The sequence below is a fragment of the Protomyctophum parallelum genome (assembly GCF_964188405.1).
Source record: "Protomyctophum parallelum genome assembly, chromosome: 8".
NCBI classification, from domain to species: Eukaryota; Metazoa; Chordata; class Actinopteri; order Myctophiformes; family Myctophidae; genus Protomyctophum; species Protomyctophum parallelum.
Window position 1 is genome coordinate 41400767 of NC_139703.1, and position 21535 is coordinate 41422301.

A 21535-nucleotide genomic window follows, 5' to 3' on the forward strand; every position below is an offset into this window, starting at 1 on the left:
GTTGATGATGAGAGTCAGAAGCAAACACAAGAGCTAATGTGCAAAAATGGAGATGATAAAAAGAGCTTTGAATAGCTGAATAGGATGAAAGTTGTTAAAACGATTGTGATGCTATAAATGTATCTGACTGGACCACTCCCCTCAGGACCCCTGAGGGTCCTCCCCGGACCGTACTTTGAGAACCACGTTTTTCTTTTTTGTCTAAAATAATACTGTTCTAGAATATACCTATGTAGTAGATCACTGGCACACATCTCGGTATTTCAAGTGCATGTTTGCGCATGTTGTCTTCGCTATGTAGCCGCCCTAGGCAGGATAATTTTGTTCCCAAGTTCCCACCTTTCTCAGGTTACTTAAGGTAACAAAAGTCAGTAGCCTAGATACGCTCGCAATCATTCGCACTACTACACACGAAATCTAGCTACCCATTCGACTATGATGGAACAAACCGTTTTACAGACAACGAGGACTGCTTTCCAAATCCAACAGAATAGAAAACTGACAGAAGTGTATAAGAGAACAGTTCGTCTGGACACCGAGAAACCGCTGAGAGTTCTACATGTAATTGGAACCGTTTTAAAGGTGACACTCAACAGGTAGGCTATACAAAGAACAACAAATGACTATTGTGCATTTTGCTGGGTTGTGTTCACCATAGGGCATAGGCTATATAGACCTGACACCCGTGGGAATGTCAAATATGCCCATTTTGTAGGCTGTTATCATTTAATCATCTCCTTTTCGACCTTTTGTAATTGTAAACATAGCCTACCTGAGAGAGCTCGAGCTCAGATCTCTACAAAATGGCGAGTCCGTATAACCAGTTAGTTACAGTGACTGATGTGACGAGTTGTTTTGTTTCACTTTTACACAATCAGAGAGCGTTTCGATCACATCGCCATGCAGTTTCATGCAAGTTTGCACAAAACACAAAATTGACGAATGAATGGCTATTTACCCTGAACATAATCAACGCACCGTTGCACTGACTCACATCGGATGCGGTGTGTGTGTGTTGGGGGAGGGGTGGGGAGATTAGGTATCTGTCTGGCCACTGACCAATCATCAACTACATGCATGCCTGCAACGCGCAGCCTTTATAAACGGTTGCAGCAGGAATGCACGGCAGTCGGCACGGCACTTACTTTAGAAAGAGTAGTAGGCTACTGTTACTGTAACTGTAGTAGTAGTAGTAGTAGTAGGCTACTGTAACTGTAGTAGTAGGCAGTGCTAATACGGCGCCGTAGGCCTACGCACGCAGTAGGCTTAGGCTAATAGCCTAGTATTAAAACTCAGCTCCAGACATTGCAGTCGTAGACTCCGTAGACTAGAGGAATAACGATGACACATACACGGACGCTCAGACTAGATAGTGGGAAAACCACAAACGTTATGCACGTGGTCGGGACGGAACTCATTGTTAATATCAACAGGTAAGCCAACAATTACCACTAAGTCTACGTTGGTGCTCAAAGTAGTTTAGCATGGCAAAAATAGAAATACACTTATTTCTCTAAGTAAAAAAAGAAAGGTAGAGTGATGGATGGATCATGATTGGAGAGGATGGGAGGACCCCGGCATCTCTTCTTGTGGTTAAGGAGTGCATTTGAAATGGTTGTGTGCTTTGCTTTTTTGATATGCTGGTGTTGGGTGGGCAACCTTTTTATATAGTTTTCATTTTCCAAGGCTGGCATGAACACCCAGACATTGAACACCAATATTTATTTATGTCTTATTAAAGGATGCCAAAAAGAAAAATACAACTATAGAACCAAGAGTGAGTAAATAATTCAATATAAATATAGCAGACCATCTGGATGAAAAGTTTGTGTAGATAAGCTTATCCACAACCCAATAATACAATGTGGTGATATTGCTTATATTCACCATTCATAATGTGTAGGATGTAAGTTGGAATGGCTTGTTCTATGCCCACAAATAAAACAAAGAGTGAATTGTGTCAGGAGGTCATTTATATTCTGTCCTCGCAGTGAGTGAGAGAGGTCTTTATACAGTCAAGACAATGAGCATCAGCCTCGACCTTCGGGAGCTGAGCGGTATACAAGCCCAAAGTCCAAATTAGTGTTTTGGTTGTGTTCAGTTAGTGTCGCTATATTCATGTTTTTGCATTTAGTTTTCTTTTCATAGCATATTCTAGAATAAATTTCACCTGTTGATTTTATGCAAAAAGTGCAAGATGTAATTATTGTGCAGTTGCCACATCTTTAACTAATTTGTGCTGTCACAGTATTTCTGATCATTACTGATCATTTTCATAAATACTTTAGACGTGTATTGTCTATACTCTATAGTGTGTGTGTGTGTGTGTGTGTGTGTGTGTGTGTGTGTGTGTGTGTGTGTGTGTGTGTGTTTGTGTGTGTTTATACCCTTATAAAATAGACCACAACCACAGACCACTCACATTACACATTATATTACATAACATGTGAGTGACTTCATGTGTGAATCCGGCTGTAACTTTAGAGCTGGCTATATCCACCTGTTGTCTGTTGAAATAAGAGATCACTAGTCCATGACTCCATGCCCAGAATGTGCGCATGCAAACTATGCGCAGACACTTACATTAGTTGGGACCATTACTGTCAGTCTGGCACTAATGATCCCATAGCCTGTGTCAAAAATGGCAATGAACAGCTTCATTTTGGGAAAAAGTTACAAAATCACATTCAAATTCAATACATTTTAACAGCGTTCCCAAGGTTATGAAATTCCTAGAAATATTTTGAAATTGGAAAATACATTTTCTAGTCCTGGAAAAGGTTTAGAATTCATCAAGGGTCCTGGAAATATAGCTGGCTATGCATTGTTTTTGGCTATTGATTTTGTTAATTTAAAAAAACTGTAACATTACACAAAATAGGTAACATAAGTTGTTATTTGCCAACGGGCAGCGCGATTGCAGCCTAATATGTACCAGTATGTGACACAAATTACAGATCTACAAGCTCACAACGTGCTGAAGCATGCCCTGTATAGGTGCTGTAGCAAAACATTTGGCACAAAAGTTCGAATAGAATTATAGCATAATTATTCTATGCTTTATTGTTGCTACACTAGTAAGATAATCATTATTGTGCTGAATGATTGTTATATAGGCCTGGAAATTGGGTTAAATATTCTGGAAAAGTTTGGGAATTCTTTTCAAATGTGTGGGAACTCTGATTTTAAAGTTACCAACTCACTGAAATATGCATGACAATATAAAAGTCAGTCAGTGTCCACCAACCACACATTATTGGTGCAACATGTCTATAATGCTACGTAGGTTGTTAGGCTACTTTCCAGTAGGCTACTGTTGGTGCCTTACTTTACTTGTGAGAAGACAAACTACTCCTTCTGAAAAGCTTGTATTTTTGTTAAAGTAGTTCTATTTTGTGTAAACACAGCCCTGGTGTGCATCACAAATGCATGGTTTGATTGTTCTTCCTTTTCAGGAGTGCCCCACCACAATCCAAGTACTTCTCTGTGAAGGGTAGTCCAAAGGTGCGCTATCAGATCTCCCCACAACCTGAGGAGGTTGCACCCCTCTCTCCCGTTCCTCTTCTTGGGAACACAGTGCTTCTCATCACCTTGAATGAAGCCAGTCTGTTTGAAAATGAGAGCAAGGTGAGATGCATGACACTTATTATATCATATGCAAATCGTTCTCAAACTCTTAAGAACAATTGTACCACAATTAGTTCTTACCTCATGATTTCCTTGGCTGAGCGAGGCATTCTAATGAGTGCCAGTATCTCAATTTACAATTTAGGCATTTAGCAGACGGTCTTAATCCAGAGCGATTTACAGTAAGCTCATGGTAATACATAGAAATAGTCATCAAGAAGCATAAGCCAGCTAAGAAACTAGCTGGCTACGGCGGTCTCCCGATCATGTCCATATGAAACCAACCAGGGTACTGTCAGTGTTCACACACCGCTCTCCCATTCACTGTCAGTGGTACGATTGCAGTGCCACTGCAGAGATGCCTTCCTTTATGTGTTAACTTCCTTCTCGTAGGATTGGTGTGTACTCGGAGAAATGCTTATAAACTGCTTGTACGAAAAGAAGAAGCACGCACAACTCCAACTGTCTCAATCTCTTGCAACATTTAACCAGGAAACACTTTAGAAGAAGGAGAATACTAGATTTACAACGCTGACGAAGGCCCCTGGCCGAAACGTGTTCGTTGTGTTGCTGTTTGCAGCATACCTTTCCGATGTAAGATGAAACAATAAAGTGCCTTAAAGGACTACTCCGTGAGTGATGTTAGATAGCCACCCTCAAACATTCACATGTTTGTTATATTGCTGCATTTGATGTGTTCTACCTGTTTAGTGTCTAGGCAACTTGAATTAGATATATCACAAACGGAGCATACTGTATTTACTAGTTTGAATACTCGTCTTGATGTCAACCTTAGCATGTGTACAATCATAATTCTTACATAATGGTATTGTCATATTCTATGAATTTGTAAGTTGTATTCATCTATATATCTTTTTAAAGCTATCAGTCCAGTACTATGGGGCAGATAAAGGAGTCTTGAGCAAAGCAGTACTGCATATCACGGCTGTCGGTATGTAAGAGCCTGATAAAACACCCTCGCAAAATGTTTTAACAGATTGCATACCGGTAGTATGAATACAATAGTGGATGTGTTCAAATGCATTCCAATATGCCACTAGACTCAAGAATGTATTTCATGGCTGCACCACATACTGTAAATATATTTCCTTCTATATCCTAGATAAGCTCTTATACTTGGTAATTATGAGAATCCCAAATGTAAAAGCACCGGTCAGTCATGTATCATTAATAAATACTGAGGCAGAGAACCTTGACTCATATGTTCGGTTTCTGTTACCGTAGTTATTTAGTCCATGGTCATGTCATGGATTAATCACTGTATTGTGTAAATAATGGTCTCTGATTGAAACTATGGTAAATTATAAAGCACTTATGCCAAATTCCAAATGACCCCAAGTCATACTCTTAGTATGAATTATAATGATTTTGGAATCTCCTGTACAGAGATCTCTCTGGATGTGGACGCTGACAGAGACGGTCAAGTGGAGAAGAACAACTCCAAGAAGGTGAGCTAAGTTTTCCATTTGCAAATCGGATCAACTTGGTGGACAAAGAGTTCAAAAGCCTTGAGCTGTGACTGTTCTCTTATCAAGTGTTTGTTGTCTATTCTCTAGGGGTCCTGGGCTTGGGGTCCCAATGGGCATGGGGCCATTCTATTGGTCAACTGTGACTCAGAGCGTACCTGGTGGAAGAAACCAGACACTGAGCAGGACCAAATCTCCAAAGTGTCAGGTAAATCGTAATGGCTAGGGCCTCTATTTTGGGGAAGCAGGCAAAGTGGTGTAAAGCGCAGTCAGGTGGTGATAGTTTCTGGAGTGGAGATGGAAAGATGAGCCAATCAGTACCTGGCAGTATGTTAGACACAACCATTTAGCATTTGTCACCAATCAATTTAACATGCATAAATCAACAACTAGAACACTGGTCGGAGTAGCTCCAGAGCAACAGTACAAATCAATTTAAACTTGAATAGTTTAAGAAGTTAAAAGTGAAACTTGTGTTTGAAAATAAAAACCTTAATTCTTCTCCAATGTCTAGGCTACCTCCCCCAAATATATTCCAAAGAAGGGGAAATAGAAAAAGGGTCACAATCAGAAAGGATTCGTTTACTTGTTTTCTTTTTGACCATCCGGCCTGATGAAGGGCCAGATGACCAAAAACAACAAAGCATTTTGTTGTTGGTAATGGCATCTGGCCAGTTACGAAGGTTGGATGGCCAAAGACAACAAAGGTTTTGTTGTTTGTAATGTCATAAGACAGATGATTACAAACGAGTAAACGGATCCTTTCTGAATGTAACCCTTGTTCCATTAATGTGAACAGTTTACTATAGGACAATGACCAGATGGTCAGAGTGTGATGGGATAGAAAGAATTCCAAATAAGGTGAACCACTTGGTACTGGGTTTGAGGCCCTTCGGACCTTCATTAGCCATTGATTTTGTAAGTTTAGGTAAAAAAGATGATAAAAACACAATCTCCACAGCCATGGGGGCCCAAAAGAAATTACCGGCCCAGGGGCCTCGTGGGGGTTGATCAGTCCATGGGTCGCCTATTTTCCACACTGCTCCCACGGAGCAAGTTGTAAAAGGAATTGTCAACTTCTATTTGAAATGTAATGTCATCACAGGTTTGCAGGTGTAAATAGTGATTGAATTATTTTCAGTACAAGCTCACACAAATTGCTAGCCTGGCGGGCCAGACTTATAGCATGGATTCACTGATGCGTTAATTCTTTAGGAGGAATTATGACTGTGGCATTGCCTCTGAAGTATCTGGTCTGTTCAGGACACGGCCGTCGATGATGAATGAAGCAGTCGGACAGGTCGCAAAGTTAAAATGACAAGAGTCCATTTATTTGATATAAGAGATTAACAAGATGTTCAAAAACAAAAAGGAGAAGGGTAGGAAAGCTGGGTAGGACTGAGTACTAAGGACCGAGGAAAGTACTGAAGAACTCTGCCTGAGTCTCACACATTATATACTGTCTGTATCCAGACCTTGTCCAATTGGAGTGCCTGGATCTTAAACTCCATATATGTGAAATGCATGACATAAATACATGCAAGAATAGATCATATTGGTGTGTGTGTGGTGCCAGGATCTCAAACTCCGTATATGCACCTGATATTTGCGTCATTAGCTGGTATGCGTGTCACCCTGGGAAATCTTAGTTTTAGCATTGTTTAGAATAACTCAAATCACAGCTTTGCTGTGATGCGATGGATTATGGGCGGGTGTTAACAGATTAATAAAGGATGTGTGTGTGTGTGTGTGTGTGTGTGTGTGTGTGTGTGTGTGTGTGTGGGTGTGTGTGTGTGTGTGTGTGTGTGTGTCAAAAGAATACATCATATTGCACTGTTTTGGAAGCAAAGATACTGAGACATTTAACAAGGTGTTGCATTTTCCCCATGTTTCTGTTGTGGGTGCTGGCCTGCCTGTGAGTCTGTCTGTCTTTCCCTGTGTGTGTGTGTGTGTGCGTGTGTGTGTGTATGTACGTGTGTGTGTGCACACATGGCATTTAGTGATGTCATCATTAGCTGGTCTAATGTCATCATTAGCTGGTCTAATGTGTCTCAATATAGCTTTTGTTTAGAATATGGAGGGCCGAGTGCCAACAGATGTGTATTTGTGTACTTTGCCCAGGATTCCTCGAGTCACAGATGCGCCCAAAATAGAGGAGGTTGCCTTGGCTCTCAGGCCTGCATGTGTGTGCATGTGTGTGCGCAAGGCACAAATTATTCTACACCTCTATAAAACATTTGTTTTTGTTTTTGTTCAGATCTGAAGGATATGTCCCCGATGAAAGTGCGCACCAGGGGACCGGCTAAGCTCCCAGAGGGCTACAAGCTAACCATGCACATTTCCAAGTCAGACGCAGAAAGCGTCAGAGTCTTCAGGGACAAGTCCATTAACACTGACGGTGTACACAATACCATCAGTGAGTAGAATATAAGTGCCCCTGTCATTTACATATTATTTATAAAAATCAATCTAACCACTTTAATCTAACCATCGGCTATTTGAGAATAGAGAATAGACGTGGTGCGATGTGACACAAAGTGTGCTAAAGTGACCCATATGGCGTCCTTGAAAAGAAAACGTTTGAATACATGTTGTAGTTTATTACGGTCTTGAACTCTTCTGCTACTAGTGGGTCTACTTGTCTCTTCCACAGAGTACTTGTTTAGTGCATTCGTCCAGGACTACCCTCTAGTGCTGAGCAGTAAAGACTTGTCTAAGGAAGTGCCTTACCTTGGTGGCGCCGCTGAGATGAACTTCTATGTGGAAGGCCTCAGGTTCCCAGACAAAGACTTTGACGGCCTCATTACAATCCACCTCAGTCTGTTGGAGCCCATTGCTCCGGTAGAAATCCACTATTTCTTATGTCTTCTTCTTATTCATTCTCCCCCAAATTCTCCCCCAAAAATCAATAACCCCCCCCCCCCACTGTTTTGACAGGGTTTTCCAAAGACGCCCATCTTCACAGATACGGTGGTGTTCCGTATCGCACCCTGGATCATGACCCCAAACACCCTCCGACCCATAGAGGTGTTTGTCTGCAGGTGATAACCATGATGATGATGATGCTGAAAGGGTTCCGTACCATATGTGACTAAATTTAACTGAGGGACTGCTATTGTCATATGAAAGCAGGGAATCATAGCTTCAATTTGACATATTGGTTGTTCAGTTTGACCCACCAGTTTTGGAGATATGGCTTATAGAGTAATGTCTTAAAACATTACACCTAGCTACATGTTTAAGCATTTATTTACATGTCGATTTCAGCTCTGACACTTATTTTAGACATGCTCTAGTTAGTATGTGATGAGTCTGCCTGTGCTATTAACTCATTTTGGATTTTAAAAAAAAGAAAAAAGTTTTTCTCCTCTGGTGAAAAGCTGGAGTTTGCGCGATGTCAGGCTCTCAGTCAAATCTGGTCACATATTACACACAGATAAACTAATGCTGGCGATTCTACTGTGTACTACTGTTACATTGTGAGACATTTTGGGAGTACAATACATAACACTGATGGTGTCATCTGCAAACAGAAGCAGAGGCACTAGTTAACAGTTGAAGTTGCAACTTTTAATGACCTTGGTTTTTCTTTTGTGTGGCAACATTGACAGCACGCAAGATAACAACCAGTTCCTCAAAGAAATGACCAAGCTTGTCCAGAGCAACAACTTGAAGCTCAAAGTGTGCTATGAGTACATGAACAGGGGAGATCGCTGGATGCAGGTAAAAAACAACATGAACAGCTATTAGAAGTTGTTGCTGCCACATTTCCCATAATATGAATACACTTTATTTATATGGCACCTTTTTAGACAAAGTGCTTAACAATATAAAAACAACAGTGAATCATGATACATAATCAATTACAACAGGGCAGTGTACAATTACAGTGTCTTAAATCTTGTATATTTATGGTTTGAGTTATCCAATTAAATAGGGCAGGGGTTTTCAACAGGTGACCACTGGTGGTCTGTGGAAGTATTGCATGTGGTCCCTGACCATGTATTTAGTAATGTAGGATTTGTTGATTTAAAAAAAAAAAAATCTTAGATGATCAACAGTGAACTGAATGACTTGGTGACCTATGATGTCCATGTAGTAATTTTACTGACAAGTTGGAGGTCAAGACATTCAACAGAATCTCAAGAGGGGAAGTGCACCGGATTGTCTGGTTGTGTCATTAATACTAGGAAATTATAGTCAATAATTATAGCCGTTTCTCAACCATTGGTTGAGAAATGGCAGGATGTATTATGTATACACATGGGATGCATAGCAAGTGTTACAAAAGCACAAATCTTAGCCCATATCCCAACACAACAGTGGTCCCCAGGTTGGTTTTAAGTCAGGGTGGTGGTCCCTCGTTCACAATCAGTTGAACCCCTGCAATAGAGGGTAAAGTAACAAGTGGTGGTTGCAAAGGTAGCAATAGGACAATTGAGGATGTTGAAAAATATATATTATGGGATCTATGAATGGATATCTTGACTATTCAAAAACAAGGCTTCTAGCTCAAGGGTGGTAACAATGTTTCTTGGCTGTTTGATACAAATCATTGAAGTTGGTATCCAATGATTTATCAGATGGCAGTGATAATTCAGTGCAAATTATGTCATTATTTTATAATCTCATATCATCTGGTTGGACTCTTCCCAAATCCAGGATGAGTTGGAGTTTGGCTACATCGACTCTCCTCACCAACGGTTTCCTGTTGTTCTGGATTCCCCTCGAGACCGTGGCCTTAAGGACTTTCCATACGATGTCCTACTGGTGAGAAGCAGCCATGCAAATGCATGGAGACAAAATCAGCTATTTCTGTGTGGCCTCTGCTTAATAGAAACCCTTACTGCAGTGCAACGGTGTGAATATAGCATAGCATCTACAGGCTCATTTGTGGGCTTGTGGACGTGCTACTGTCAGTACGAAGTATGAATAAGGCTTCTGTCAATACCCCTCACCCATTTATGCCTCCCCCACCCCCCTATCCCTTTTCTTTTCTTTCTGAAGATGCAAGTAGGCCCGGGCGCAGCGCACGCTTGCGACCAGCAGCAATAACTTTGGTTATGACCTGCTGTAAAACCTTTTGCCCTTCGGGGACACTAATAAACAACCTTGAACCTTGAACCTTGTCTTAAACAATAGTTTCATTGGATGTCTTCTCAGGGCCCAGATTTTGGCTATGTGACGCGGATGGCTGAGGACGGTGAGGTAGGCAGCCTGGATTCCTTTGGTAACCTGGAGGTTAGTCCTCCTGTGGTGGTGAATGGGAAGAACTACCCTCTGGGCAGAGTCATCATTGGAGTGGCGTTCCCCACGTGAGTAACACACTGTATGGCACTGACTCATTAATTTGTATAATACAAATAAATAACATATGTTTATACTAATTATATTTAACTTGTTAATTAACCGCTTAAACACTTAAACCCCTATATTTGCTTACATCAATAGAGAAAATGGCTAATCTACAAGCTCACAACGTGTCACAACATCTTGTAGATTTGCTATTCTCGCTGCACAGACACCAATTTTCACCAGATGTTTGTTTTCAGCAAATGTTTGCCTATATTTGCTTATTATGACAGGGATGCTGGGGTTCATGTGGTTAATGAATTAGGCTGATAAGTAATTAACGATGGAGTGCTGTGATTTTTGTATTTATTCATGTGTTTATGAGGTGACAGTACTTCATTAGACCCCTTTTATTTAACCAGTAAAACACATTGAGACTGTCTCTTTTACAAGTGGAAACTAGCCAAGACGCAGAAACAAAATTACTCTTCAATGCTACATTGTATATACTAGTCCTTACCCGTTGTGAGATATTTGCCCCCCCTTGTGGCCGTGAAGGGTACTGCGCCCGGGTGCGTTTGTAATTGACTAATACATTAATTAATAATCAATGTGTCAAATTGAAAAAAGGGCTTCGTTACGCCCTCCAGATTCATATGATCAATGCCTGTGTGAAAAGTGGGACTGATTGGTGCAGGCAGTAAGGAGTTACGGCACTGTTTCTGACAGACAGACACACACACACACACACACACACACACACACACACACACACTCAGACATTGTTAGAATTATAGTATGATTATAGTATGATGATGATGTCAAATTACACAACAGGGAATGATACATCCATGACATACCTCAAGCAACCGATATATAATATATACAACAAATCTCCAAAATGGTACAGTAACCGGGCGCAAGAAATTGCACAGAGCAAATACACAATGTACATTATAAACAGTGTGTGTGTGGGGGGGGGGGATAAGTGTGTGTGCATGTATATGTATATATGGGCCTGTACAAAGGCTAGTACACATTTAAACATGTGCAGGTGTTAGACTGTACATTTAAGATGATCCTTCTTTTTAAACTTCTCAAAGGAACTTTCAAGGCCAATTTGAGTCTGGACTGTAGGTCATTCCACGACCAGGGTCCAATCCCTCAAATGTTTAGGCTGGTTCTACACACCGTAGCCAGACATTTGATCTGAGGTTTAGACCATTTCTGAGCAAATTAAATTTGGAGGAAATTTAAGGAGGCAGATCACCTATAAATGGTTTGCTTGCCTTGGTGTGGTTGCTATGTGCAATGATGCTTCCCTTTGTATTTAGGGTTTCTTCCTGGAGGCTGAAACCTCGACAGTCAACCGTACCAATGGAAAAAAAAACTGATATAGTGACATCAAAATATCATCCCCTCCCCCTTTATCATACAACAGCTGTGGGTGTTCAGGTGGATCTCCTTTCACCAGCCACCAGGCAAACCAGGCGTACTTAATGAACTGTTGGGCGTGTCCGCATAAAAACGACATTTTAACAAATACATTTTTTTGTGGAAAAAAATATTCCTCATATAATAATAATAATAATAATACTACCTGATGATCATGTTTTAAATTTAGGGTGGGAAAAAATCACAGCACTCCATCTTTAAGATAAATTTGATAGAGTATTATTATGCACAGTGAATACATTGACTGAGCGTGCACAATCAAGTGAAATGCTATGCTTTTTATTAAAGGGCAGTTCAAGGCCGCAACATGGCTCAAGTGGTTCAAGACTTCCTCTGGGCACAGAAGGTGCAGGATCCCATCGCTCTGTTCTCTGATTGGCTCTTTGTCGGCCATGTGGACGAATTTATGACTTTTGTGCCGGCGCCTGACAGAAAAGTAAATATTCCTTCTCAAACAAACGCAATCAAAAGTGCTACTTAGTGAACAAGACTAGAGATAAAGAGAGCCTTAGCTGTTTGCTTCACTTTATTCCCTTTGAAGCTCATGAAGACACCAGAGTTAATGTTGTCTTGTGTCCCTGTGCAGGGCTTTGAAGCTGTGTCATGAAGACACCAGAGTTAATGTTGTCTTGTGTCCCTGTGCAGGGCTTTGAAGCTGTGTCATGAAGACACCAGAGTTAATGTTGTCTTGTGTCCCTGTGCAGGGCTTTGAAGCTGTGTCATGAAGACACCAGAGTTAATGTTGTCTTGTGTCCCTGTGCAGGGCTTCCGGCTGTTACTGGCAAGTCCAGATGCAGGCTACAAACTATTCAAAGGCTTACAGAATGATGGGCATGGACAAGCCAAAATGTTTGAGGGTGAGCCTTGCTGAGTTTGTTTTGTAATGCAGTTTATTATGGTTTATCTAGAGAGGCCTCCTGGTAATCGAAGGTCACCGGTCAAACATTTTTGAATAGTTCAACTAGCCGATCTACATCAACACGTTGTGAGCTTGTCGATTGGCTATTTTAACTATTCAAAGGTTTTTCAAAATAGTAAAAAAAGGCAAAGAAGTTTAGGAATAAGGGGTTTAGCTGTGACAAATGGAGCCCTTATAGTCTTAAACCCTAAACCCCCCCAAGAAAGCACTCAGAGTCATGACCACCTGAGCAGCTATCACCTGAATTTCATCCATGGGATTAATAAACGTTTACCTTTTTTTTACTAGTATTTTATTATGTGTATTATTTAGTCTTGTATCATGCATACATTAACCGGGGTCCCCCAAGGGTCTATAATTGGTCTCCTCCCTTTTCCCTCTTCAATGAATCTCTTCGCTACAAATTGATCTACTGTATAAGCTCCTTGTCGGAATGTCGGCAAATGATCGCCTGTTTTGCCCGCCTATTATGTTGTGCCCAGTATAGGGATGCTAAGGTTTAAGTGGTTCACTTTAATTTCCAAAGCAATAATATGTTCAGGGTGAGTGAAAATGACAGAGCAGGTGACACACTCGCGAATGTGACATGTCACTCAGTTCTGTTAAATGTCTCCTTTTCAAAAAGGTCTGACTCTGGAGTCAGCGGAACCGATCACAGTAGACGAGCTCCTCAATGATGAGTCACTCCAAGACGAAAATAACTATGTGCAGGTGAGTGGGAAACATTTAAGCTTGACTCACTTGTTTACCAAAGTGATTTGGTTAGCAGCACATAATCAGGATTCAAGTTGAACAAACGAGCTCTGTTCTGCCATTGCATGTAGGCTTTCTTAAGTCGACGGGAAACTTGGAGAAGTAAATGCATTTGGAAGTGTGATTTCAGACCTGGAATAAAAGTTTGCATTTAAAAAAAGGTCATCACATATTTGGACATTTTAGAACTTGTAATAATAATCATACACAATTGTTCTATGTTCCCCCCCCCCCCCCCCCCCACACACACACACCCCTTCTCCCACACACAGAGCTGTATAGATTGGAACAGGGACGTCCTGAAGAGAGAGCTGGGTCTGGACGATGAGGACATCATTGATGTGCCCATCCTGTTCAAGCTGGTTACCGGGGAAGACGGAGAAAAGTTAGATGAGAACAGAGCCGTGGCCTACTACCCAGATATGGTTCGAGCAAGCACACCTCATTATGTTCATCATGACTGATTTAGAACCAATGTCCCACACAATGTAGCCTATCTACAAGCTCACAACGCATCCCACATTGGCTTTTCCCCCCGCTGCAGTACACCGTAGTAAAACGGGGCATAAAAATAAGCTCTAAGATTTCATTGGTGCAAAAGAGACAAATTACTGATTTATTTTTGGTAACATTTCGCCAACAGGCTCAAAATGTTTTTCCAGTTTTTCCAAGTCCACCCCTGAACAATGATCTAATGAGCAGCTTTGAGCATAGCTATAGTTTCCTGCTGCAGGTGCAACTAAGCAATTATACATTGTCGCATCAGTCTTTAGACTTAAGATTCTATGTCCAAAACAGTTACTTTTCAGGAAATGGCTTGACCACTTCCAACCTGCTTCCCTATTTTGTCAAATTGATAAAGTGGCAGATCTAAAGCTCAAAATGCTCAAAATGCTTTGTTAGGTGTTGAACTGGTATTTTGGTTATGTTTGCATCATACGAGGAGGAATAAAATGGCACAATGGTTCTCAAACGTTATAATTTCAAAGACCCCCATAATGAGTGTACAATCAAGTGTTAGGTAACACAGTTAGTGTTAGGTAATAACACTATTAGTGGCCTATGAAACAGGGTAAAATAAAAACAAAAACGATTTTCCATCCTCTCATAGAATTTTTGACTGCTCTACACACACACACACACACACACACACACACACACACACACACACACACACACACACACACACACACACACACACACACACACACACACACACACACACACACACACACACACACACACACACACACACACACACACACACACACGGTTTCTGCTCAACAACGATATCTCTCTCCATTTCCAGGTGAACATGATTGTGTTGGGGAAAAGCCTGGGCGTCCCTAAGCCATTTGGGCCCCAGGTGAATGGACGCTGTGTCCTGGAGGCAGAGATGTGCTCACTGATGGAAGGCCTGGGCCTCACCTGTACGTTCATCGATGACTTCGCCTCCTACCACCAACAGCTGGGCGAGGTGCACTGTGGCTCCAATGTCCGCAGGGAGCCCTTTGACTTCAAATGGTGGAACCTGGAATAACCTGGGTGTGGGGTCATGTAGGAGGAGGGTACTTTAAAAACTAAAGTTCAAGATTGTTCGTTTGGAAATGTATCTTAATGCCTTAATTATGCACAAGCTTAAGTGAATAATCCTATGTTTTTTTTTTTTTTTATACATGTACTGTATACAAATACAGAGGAAAATCAAATGAATGAGGGGAGGATGTCCAAGTGTCCGAATAGTCCAGACAATGTCCATGTATTTTCAAATTTGGTTAAGAAGCCTTTCAGCGAGAACCACATTTTCTCCAGTTTTACAAATACAGGATCTCCTTAATCCTGTAGCATGTGACAGAGGAGAGGCCTGTTTCCACTTGAGCAGTATGAGAGGTCTTACTGACAAAGAGGCTGTTATCTTTTGCATAGAAGTACTGTAGATACAGTGGCCTCAGCTGGAATTCCAAAAATAGCTGTCAGAGTAGGTGTACTGTAGATTATTTTTTCCCAAACCATGATGATTTTGGAACAGACCACAACATATCACCAATGACATCATGTTTGAGAAATGATCATAGGACATGTGTGTTGTACCTTCATCTTTATGGCACTTTATTTTTTGCTTTATTTACAAAAGGGTGAAAAGCTATATTTACAAACAAGACTTTGAACAAGGGCTTAAGCTGACTGCAAAAAAGAATAATACAATCATCAGAATCAAGCACATAGCAAACTGGCTCAGAATCTGTGTACTGAATTGGACATGTACAGTACAAGCACAAGTACAGTGAGCTGACAGGTACCACACAGTAATATTCCGTTCAACCACTAGGGGGCGAAATCCACCTACTCAAAAAAGGTCAAAGATCTGTGGGGGTGGTGTGAAGCTAACAAAACATTTGATCTTGACATTGAATTAGAATGTCTGCAATACAAACATGAAAATTTATATTTTAACTCAACCTTTTCTATCTGTATGGGTGTTTTTCTTTGTAAATATGAAAAGTGTCTGCCATTAGTGTTTTAATTTCAGCAGGGACTAATCTTTTCAAATCAAACGAGCTGAATGTCAACATAATATTCCACTATCTGTGTGTAAAAAACGGATTTATCTGAATAAAACATTTCTGAAAAAATGCCTCTATATCACCGTTATCTTCATTGAAATTAGAGGAGAGGTAATCTTATGATGAAATAGAGCTGAGTTTAAGGGTAAAGGTCCCTGCACACTGGACGTGTTTTTCTGGATTTTTAGCTGCGTTTCTCCCTCGGTTTTCCGAAAAACGCGTCCAGTGTGCAACCACCATCTGTTGTATAAACGCAATATTACACTTGAGGTTGTGCTTTACCGTCATTAATGGCACTGGCACGCCTCATGTAATATTGCTTACTGTAAGTACCTTTTCTCAGGCAATGAGACTAAACCACTTGAACCCCAGCATCCATATTCTAAAGGGAACATTAGCCAAAAAGAGCAGATCTACAAGCTCACAACGTGTTGCAATGTGGTGCGTTGTGAGCTTGTAGATCGGCAAAGAGATTTGGTTCAAGCCAATTAAGTCTAGAGGGTTTAAGTGGATAAAAGTCTACTCTTAGTGGGGGTGGGAGAATTCACTGAAGCAGATTATGTAGGAAAATATATACATATCTGTCATTAGGTTTGTTTTACATTCAAGCCAGTTGGCCATTCCACTGCATGACCTTACCTCAAAGCAGCTCGCTTGACACAATCATTATAAAGGCAACTTCAAGACATGTCACAGTGTCATTCATATTCATTATTATTTTTTCTTTCTTAACAAGGTCAGTAACTAGGTCTCATTTTTTTAAATGTAGTGCTTTTAGGGAACATACATACATATATTACACATTTTAAAATAAACCATGACATCAATGTGCACTGCATCTGGAGAAGTCAGTTGGTTTTTAGCTTTTCTGTTTGTTTTCCCTCCAAAGAAAGACAAAAACACAAGGACACAACACCTCTATGACAAGCATGGCACCAGTGTACAGAAGCAAGCAGATTTACACCATGCACAGTACTGTTTGAATACACACCCATACACGTATTTTGAAATGGTTTTATGATAAACAACTTGGACACAAAATTATTAGGGGACAGTAGCTCGCATTCTGGATTAAGACTTCCTGTCGCTGCCTCTTACTGTCCTATCTACAGGGAAAGACAACGTTGTTGATAAGTCAGTGGAATTGTCAACATTTACTTACACTGAAAATGATTTGGGAGCTTGAATGTTAATACACTGATGCTGAGAGTGAAAGTGACAATTAAGATGTATCATGACGCAAATGAACACATTTGCATTTTAAAAACGGTAGACATTCTCTGCTGAACTCTATTTTCTCCTGGAGATAATGACTGACAAGAAAAAAATGATTCAAAGTACTGTCTTAATAAAACGACAAGACCCAAGAAACACCTACAAAAAGCTGTCTAATTAACATCACCAGCACACTCAGGAGAAGAATTAGATCATCAGTAGAACGGCTTGCCACGACGGACTGACTAACCGCACATACCTGGTACATCAAAGTCTAACCAACTTACAAAAGCACAGTGGGGGTTTGTGGAGGCTGAAATCAACAAAACAACTGTCTGACACACAACTATCCACTCGTCTGCTCAGACACACCTCCTCCGCTAAGCTGAACAAACACCGCCGATTGTTGCCGCCACGCCTCCCGATTCCTTTTCAATTCACCTTCGGCGCGGAGATCAAACAACTCCCAATCCAATCCTGCCCTTCAAAACAGGAAAGCTTTCACGCCGTGAATCCACTGAACCAGACGGGCTTCAGAGCGTTACGGGGGACTGGGGGTGGGGGGGCTAAAGAATGAGTGGGTGTGTTGGTTTTTTTACTCTGCTAAGCCAGCCAATGAAGAACAGTCAGAAGCGATGTTGTGGTTGTGGGACTGCTCTGGAGCCGAGTGCTAGGCTGGCCGCCCCTTCCCCTTTCCCATGCTCTGAACACTCCAAGAGGGCTTCCATGTGCGTTTAGAATGAGAGCTAGAAGGTACATACAAGTCCATGAAGCTGGGGCAGCTGTCGAGACGAGGCTGCAGGTTCACGCTGGATAAAGTGAATGTCAAAACCCCCAGGCCTCTTAACTCTGCTCGTCCTCTGCATCAGTAGTGGAATTCACGTGCCCTCGCCTCGTCTCTTGCAAGGGGTGCCTCTTATGGGAATGCTGGGTGAGAGAGAGGAAGAAAATTAGGGTTTACAGGTCAAGGACGACTTCAACCATTTTCAACTTATCGTCTTATGATTTGTATTTTTACAAAATTATTATTGTTCCTCACTAATGCTCATGGTAAAATGGTACCATTTTTATCTACTCGGTCTGTGTCTCATAGGAGGGCTGTGGACAGTTCCGAAACCCGCCTACAAGTAACATCATTAGGCTTTAAGATTTCTTTCTTTCTTTTATTTCTTTTATTTATTAACACACAAACAATGGCTTCCATTATACCATGGCAATTGTCTGTCTAACCATGGGAGAGTGGTCATCAAAAAACAATCATCCATCATCGTCCTCATAGTCCTAGGGCATGGTACTTTGTTGCACATGGTGTCTTGCACTAAAAATAGCAGATGTACAAGATGTTCACAATGTATTGCAGTGATGCGTGCAGCTTATCTTATCAGAGTACATCTGCTGTTTTTGGTGAGTGTCACTGGCGTAGAACTATGTATTTAAATTCAACTTTACCCCTAAGAGAGACAATGGTTCGAGAGGTGCTTTAAAGTGCACTTACAGAATTCACATTTAGGGCTTTAATTTATTCTACCGTCCTATATGGCATTATAACGTTCATATTTCTTTACTACAGAAAACCCTTCATGTGGATTCTCTTTTGTGCTCTAAGGCCCTCATTTATCAATCGAGTGTAAAATCTGCCACAGATTCGAGTGCAGGTTTCGTAGTACACCCACGTCGCCACGGCATTTATAAAGTGATCGCAAACAGCTGATCCTTCCTTAATTTCGTTCTGACGTTAATAAATGTCACGGCTGAAATCGATCTGGCACGCCCTATGAAATCAAGCCTCGCCCTCGTTTTTGCGACCTGAACCACTGCTATACGATATGGAAACCATGGTTACCGTGCCTTTCTGCCCGCCTCACCCCCCTCTCTCATACACACACACAGACGCACACACGTTGCATGCACACGCAACTTGCAAGCCCAACTAACTGGTGTGTTGTTAAATAAATGAAGAACGAACACCTGCATGAATTAAATAAAGTTGTAGGCCTACCCTGTCTGTTTCCCTCTCACCTCGCTTGCCTTGCTGTCATGTTCACGCACGCACGCACCTACATGACACATCGTCATCGCATCGCCATGAATGGAATACGTTTGGGCTGGCCTATATTAATTTGACCCATTCGTGCGCAGTGCACGGCGAAGGCGTGAGACTGCACACTGCTGTGATATTAAAGTCCTGTGGGTGAGTGTCAGTGATGCCTGCATGAGATATAGGTTATCATGTCGTCAAGGCACTGAAGGCAGTCATAATCAACGTTTATGTAGTGATTTGATCATTGATGAACGAATCATAAACATATGGATGAAGGCTTGCTTGCATGTGTGCTGGTATGTATTGGCGACGCACGCCGCGGTCACGCGTCCTCCCGACCCCCGAAAATGATCTCGCTTTTATCTGAACTGTCAAAACTGTCAAAACCTGTCTAAGCACTTATTTAAATGGTGAATGATTAAGCCCCTTACGCCTATAGCCTGCTAGTACTTACTACAAATAGGCAAGCTGTATGCTTGTCATTGTCACTTGGAAATAAAGGCGTGCAGTCCATTTATGCCTTTTTTAAAATAATATCATAATCACATATGCTGCATCACCGCATGCGCTCCAAAATCATCTCACAAGTGCGCTCGCATAACAAGGCCAGTAAAGCACTGTTTGATTAAGCACAAACTAATACATTGTAAACATGTTATTTTGTTTTTAATTGCGCAATTTTAATTACTTGTAAAGTTGGAAATCTCTCTTTTGTTTTTTACATACACATACCGTATTATATTAACATTTTAGTTGTGAAAACATATGTTTAAATGCCTGTGACAGCCTCTCAGCTGGTCAAACAATGCTGCTCCGCTGTTCTACGACAGAAAAACAGGTGAGGACAAAACGTACGCCAGCTCCCGAGCAGGGGTGGGTTTTGAACGTTGTCACGTTCAATTTCAAGCTTTGCCGGAAATGTTAAATGCCGAAAATGTCGGTAATTTCGGCGTGCGCCCATATTTTGGCGTACGCACGGTTGATAAATGAGGGCCTATAGGTCTGGATTTTCGGTGGTGAAGTGACCACCGGAGCTGTAATAACGTGGAGCAGGGGTGAGTAAAAACAGAGCTAAGGGCTGGGGAGAGCGGTGGTTTGCTCAGTGACATCATGTTGTAGTTCAGTGGTCACCTCACCACCGTAAAAACCAGACTATGATGAATAACGCTTAAGTAAGACGGAGAAAGAAAGATGACAGAATGAGTCTAGCTGACCTAGAAGAGGCTAACCTGAAAATGGACATCCATGTAGTGATCAATGAAGAGAGGCTAACAGTTCTGCACACAGACACAGAGAGAGGACCACAATGTAAACATTAACCACACACACACACACACACACACACACACACACACACACACACACACACATATTGCACACACACACACACACACAAAATTATACGCTATATATGAAGTATACAATGCACATACACAAGTTAATCATTGGAAAAATATAGTGAAATCTAATGATTGGAGCCAAAGGTTTGTGTTTCTGTATCTTACTGATGAGGACTTGTGCTCCTGTGATGAGGAGCGCTCTGTCTTGGCTCGGCTGTCTGTTCCTTTGGGCTCTGATGCCCTAACTCCCTCCGGTTGCTGCTGCAGGCGAGCAGATGCTGCAAGGGAAAACATAGATCTGTGGCTGGTAATGCATAAAACCTTTGCTAACCCAGCGTTTCCGAACCTACAAAACATCACTGCACTGAAAAAAATAATTATATATATATATATATATCCATCTATCCATCCATCTTCAACCGCTTATCCGTAGTCGGGTCGCGGGTATATACTGTATATATAATGAAAATCCCAGGTTGTCTGACGATTTAAACCGGTAGTGTTTAAATGAACGATCGGTAATGAACGATCATGTCTAACCAGCGAAGTCCCCAGACTGCATACAGTGTAAATGAAGGCCATATTCCTATGGTCACCTGGGGAGCTGGCCACACTGTCCTCCAGCCAGGAGCCGGACGTAAACGGATCCTTCTTGTGAGGCGTCCCAGCGGAAGATAGACTTTCCTGTATTGGTCAGAAAACAATGTAAAATAAGGACAAGCTTTGTTTTTGTTTTTAACTTAAATTTGATTGACATTTTCCAAGTAAAGGACAAGCTTTGTAACAAATAGGCTAAGAAATCATTAGTAAAAGTAATTATCTGTAGGGTTATCTTATCTATG

At 41.4% G+C, this 21535-nt stretch overlaps 2 protein-coding genes across 6 annotated transcripts in view; one reads left to right on the forward strand and one right to left on the reverse strand.

Moving 5' to 3' along the window:
* Positions 1-368: 368 nt before the first annotated feature.
* On the forward strand, positions 369-16207 carry padi2 (peptidyl arginine deiminase, type II). 2 transcript variants are annotated; one of them, XM_083771739.1, is made up of 16 exons: positions 369-596; positions 3456-3627; positions 4510-4579; positions 5035-5096; positions 5205-5322; positions 7372-7530; positions 7768-7955; positions 8052-8155; positions 8726-8837; positions 9777-9884; positions 10278-10429; positions 12150-12297; positions 12625-12718; positions 13406-13491; positions 13806-13958; positions 14843-16207. In XM_083771739.1, the coding sequence occupies exons 1-16, from the start codon at positions 436-438 to the stop codon at positions 15071-15073; spliced, it is 2118 nt and encodes a 705-aa protein (XP_083627865.1). In that variant the 5' UTR covers positions 369-435; the 3' UTR covers positions 15074-16207. The 2 variants fall into 2 exon arrangements, with proteins under 2 accessions (XP_083627865.1, XP_083627866.1); XM_083771740.1 differs by lacking the exon at positions 369-596 and adding an exon at positions 1168-1433.
* A 198-nt stretch (positions 16208-16405) lies between these two features.
* rap1gapb (RAP1 GTPase activating protein b) overlaps positions 16406-21535 on the reverse strand; it is a 94540-nt gene continuing 89410 nt past the window's right edge. For all 4 annotated transcript variants that reach the window (XM_083771737.1, XM_083771738.1, XM_083771736.1 and 1 more), the window contains 3 exons: positions 21290-21377; positions 20859-20971; positions 16406-18239 (listed from right to left, as the gene is read on the reverse strand). In XM_083771737.1, coding sequence (XP_083627863.1) covers positions 18156-18239; positions 20859-20971; positions 21290-21377 — 285 coding nt within the window. In that variant the 3' untranslated portion in view covers positions 16406-18155. The remainder of the gene's footprint in view (positions 18240-20858; positions 20972-21289; positions 21378-21535) is intronic.

Bases quoted from the DNA above. Each gene is read 5' to 3' on its own strand.
- padi2 (XM_083771739.1), top strand. From the start codon at position 436: ATGATGGAACAAACCGTTTTACAGACAACGAGGACTGCTTTCCAAATC. The intron at 8,156-8,725 runs GTGATAACCATG...CAACATTGACAG, and splicing joins ATAGAGGTGTTTGTCTGCAG to CACGCAAGATAACAACCAGT. The intron at 12,719-13,405 runs GTGAGCCTTGCT...CTTTTCAAAAAG, and splicing joins ACAAGCCAAAATGTTTGAGG to GTCTGACTCTGGAGTCAGCG.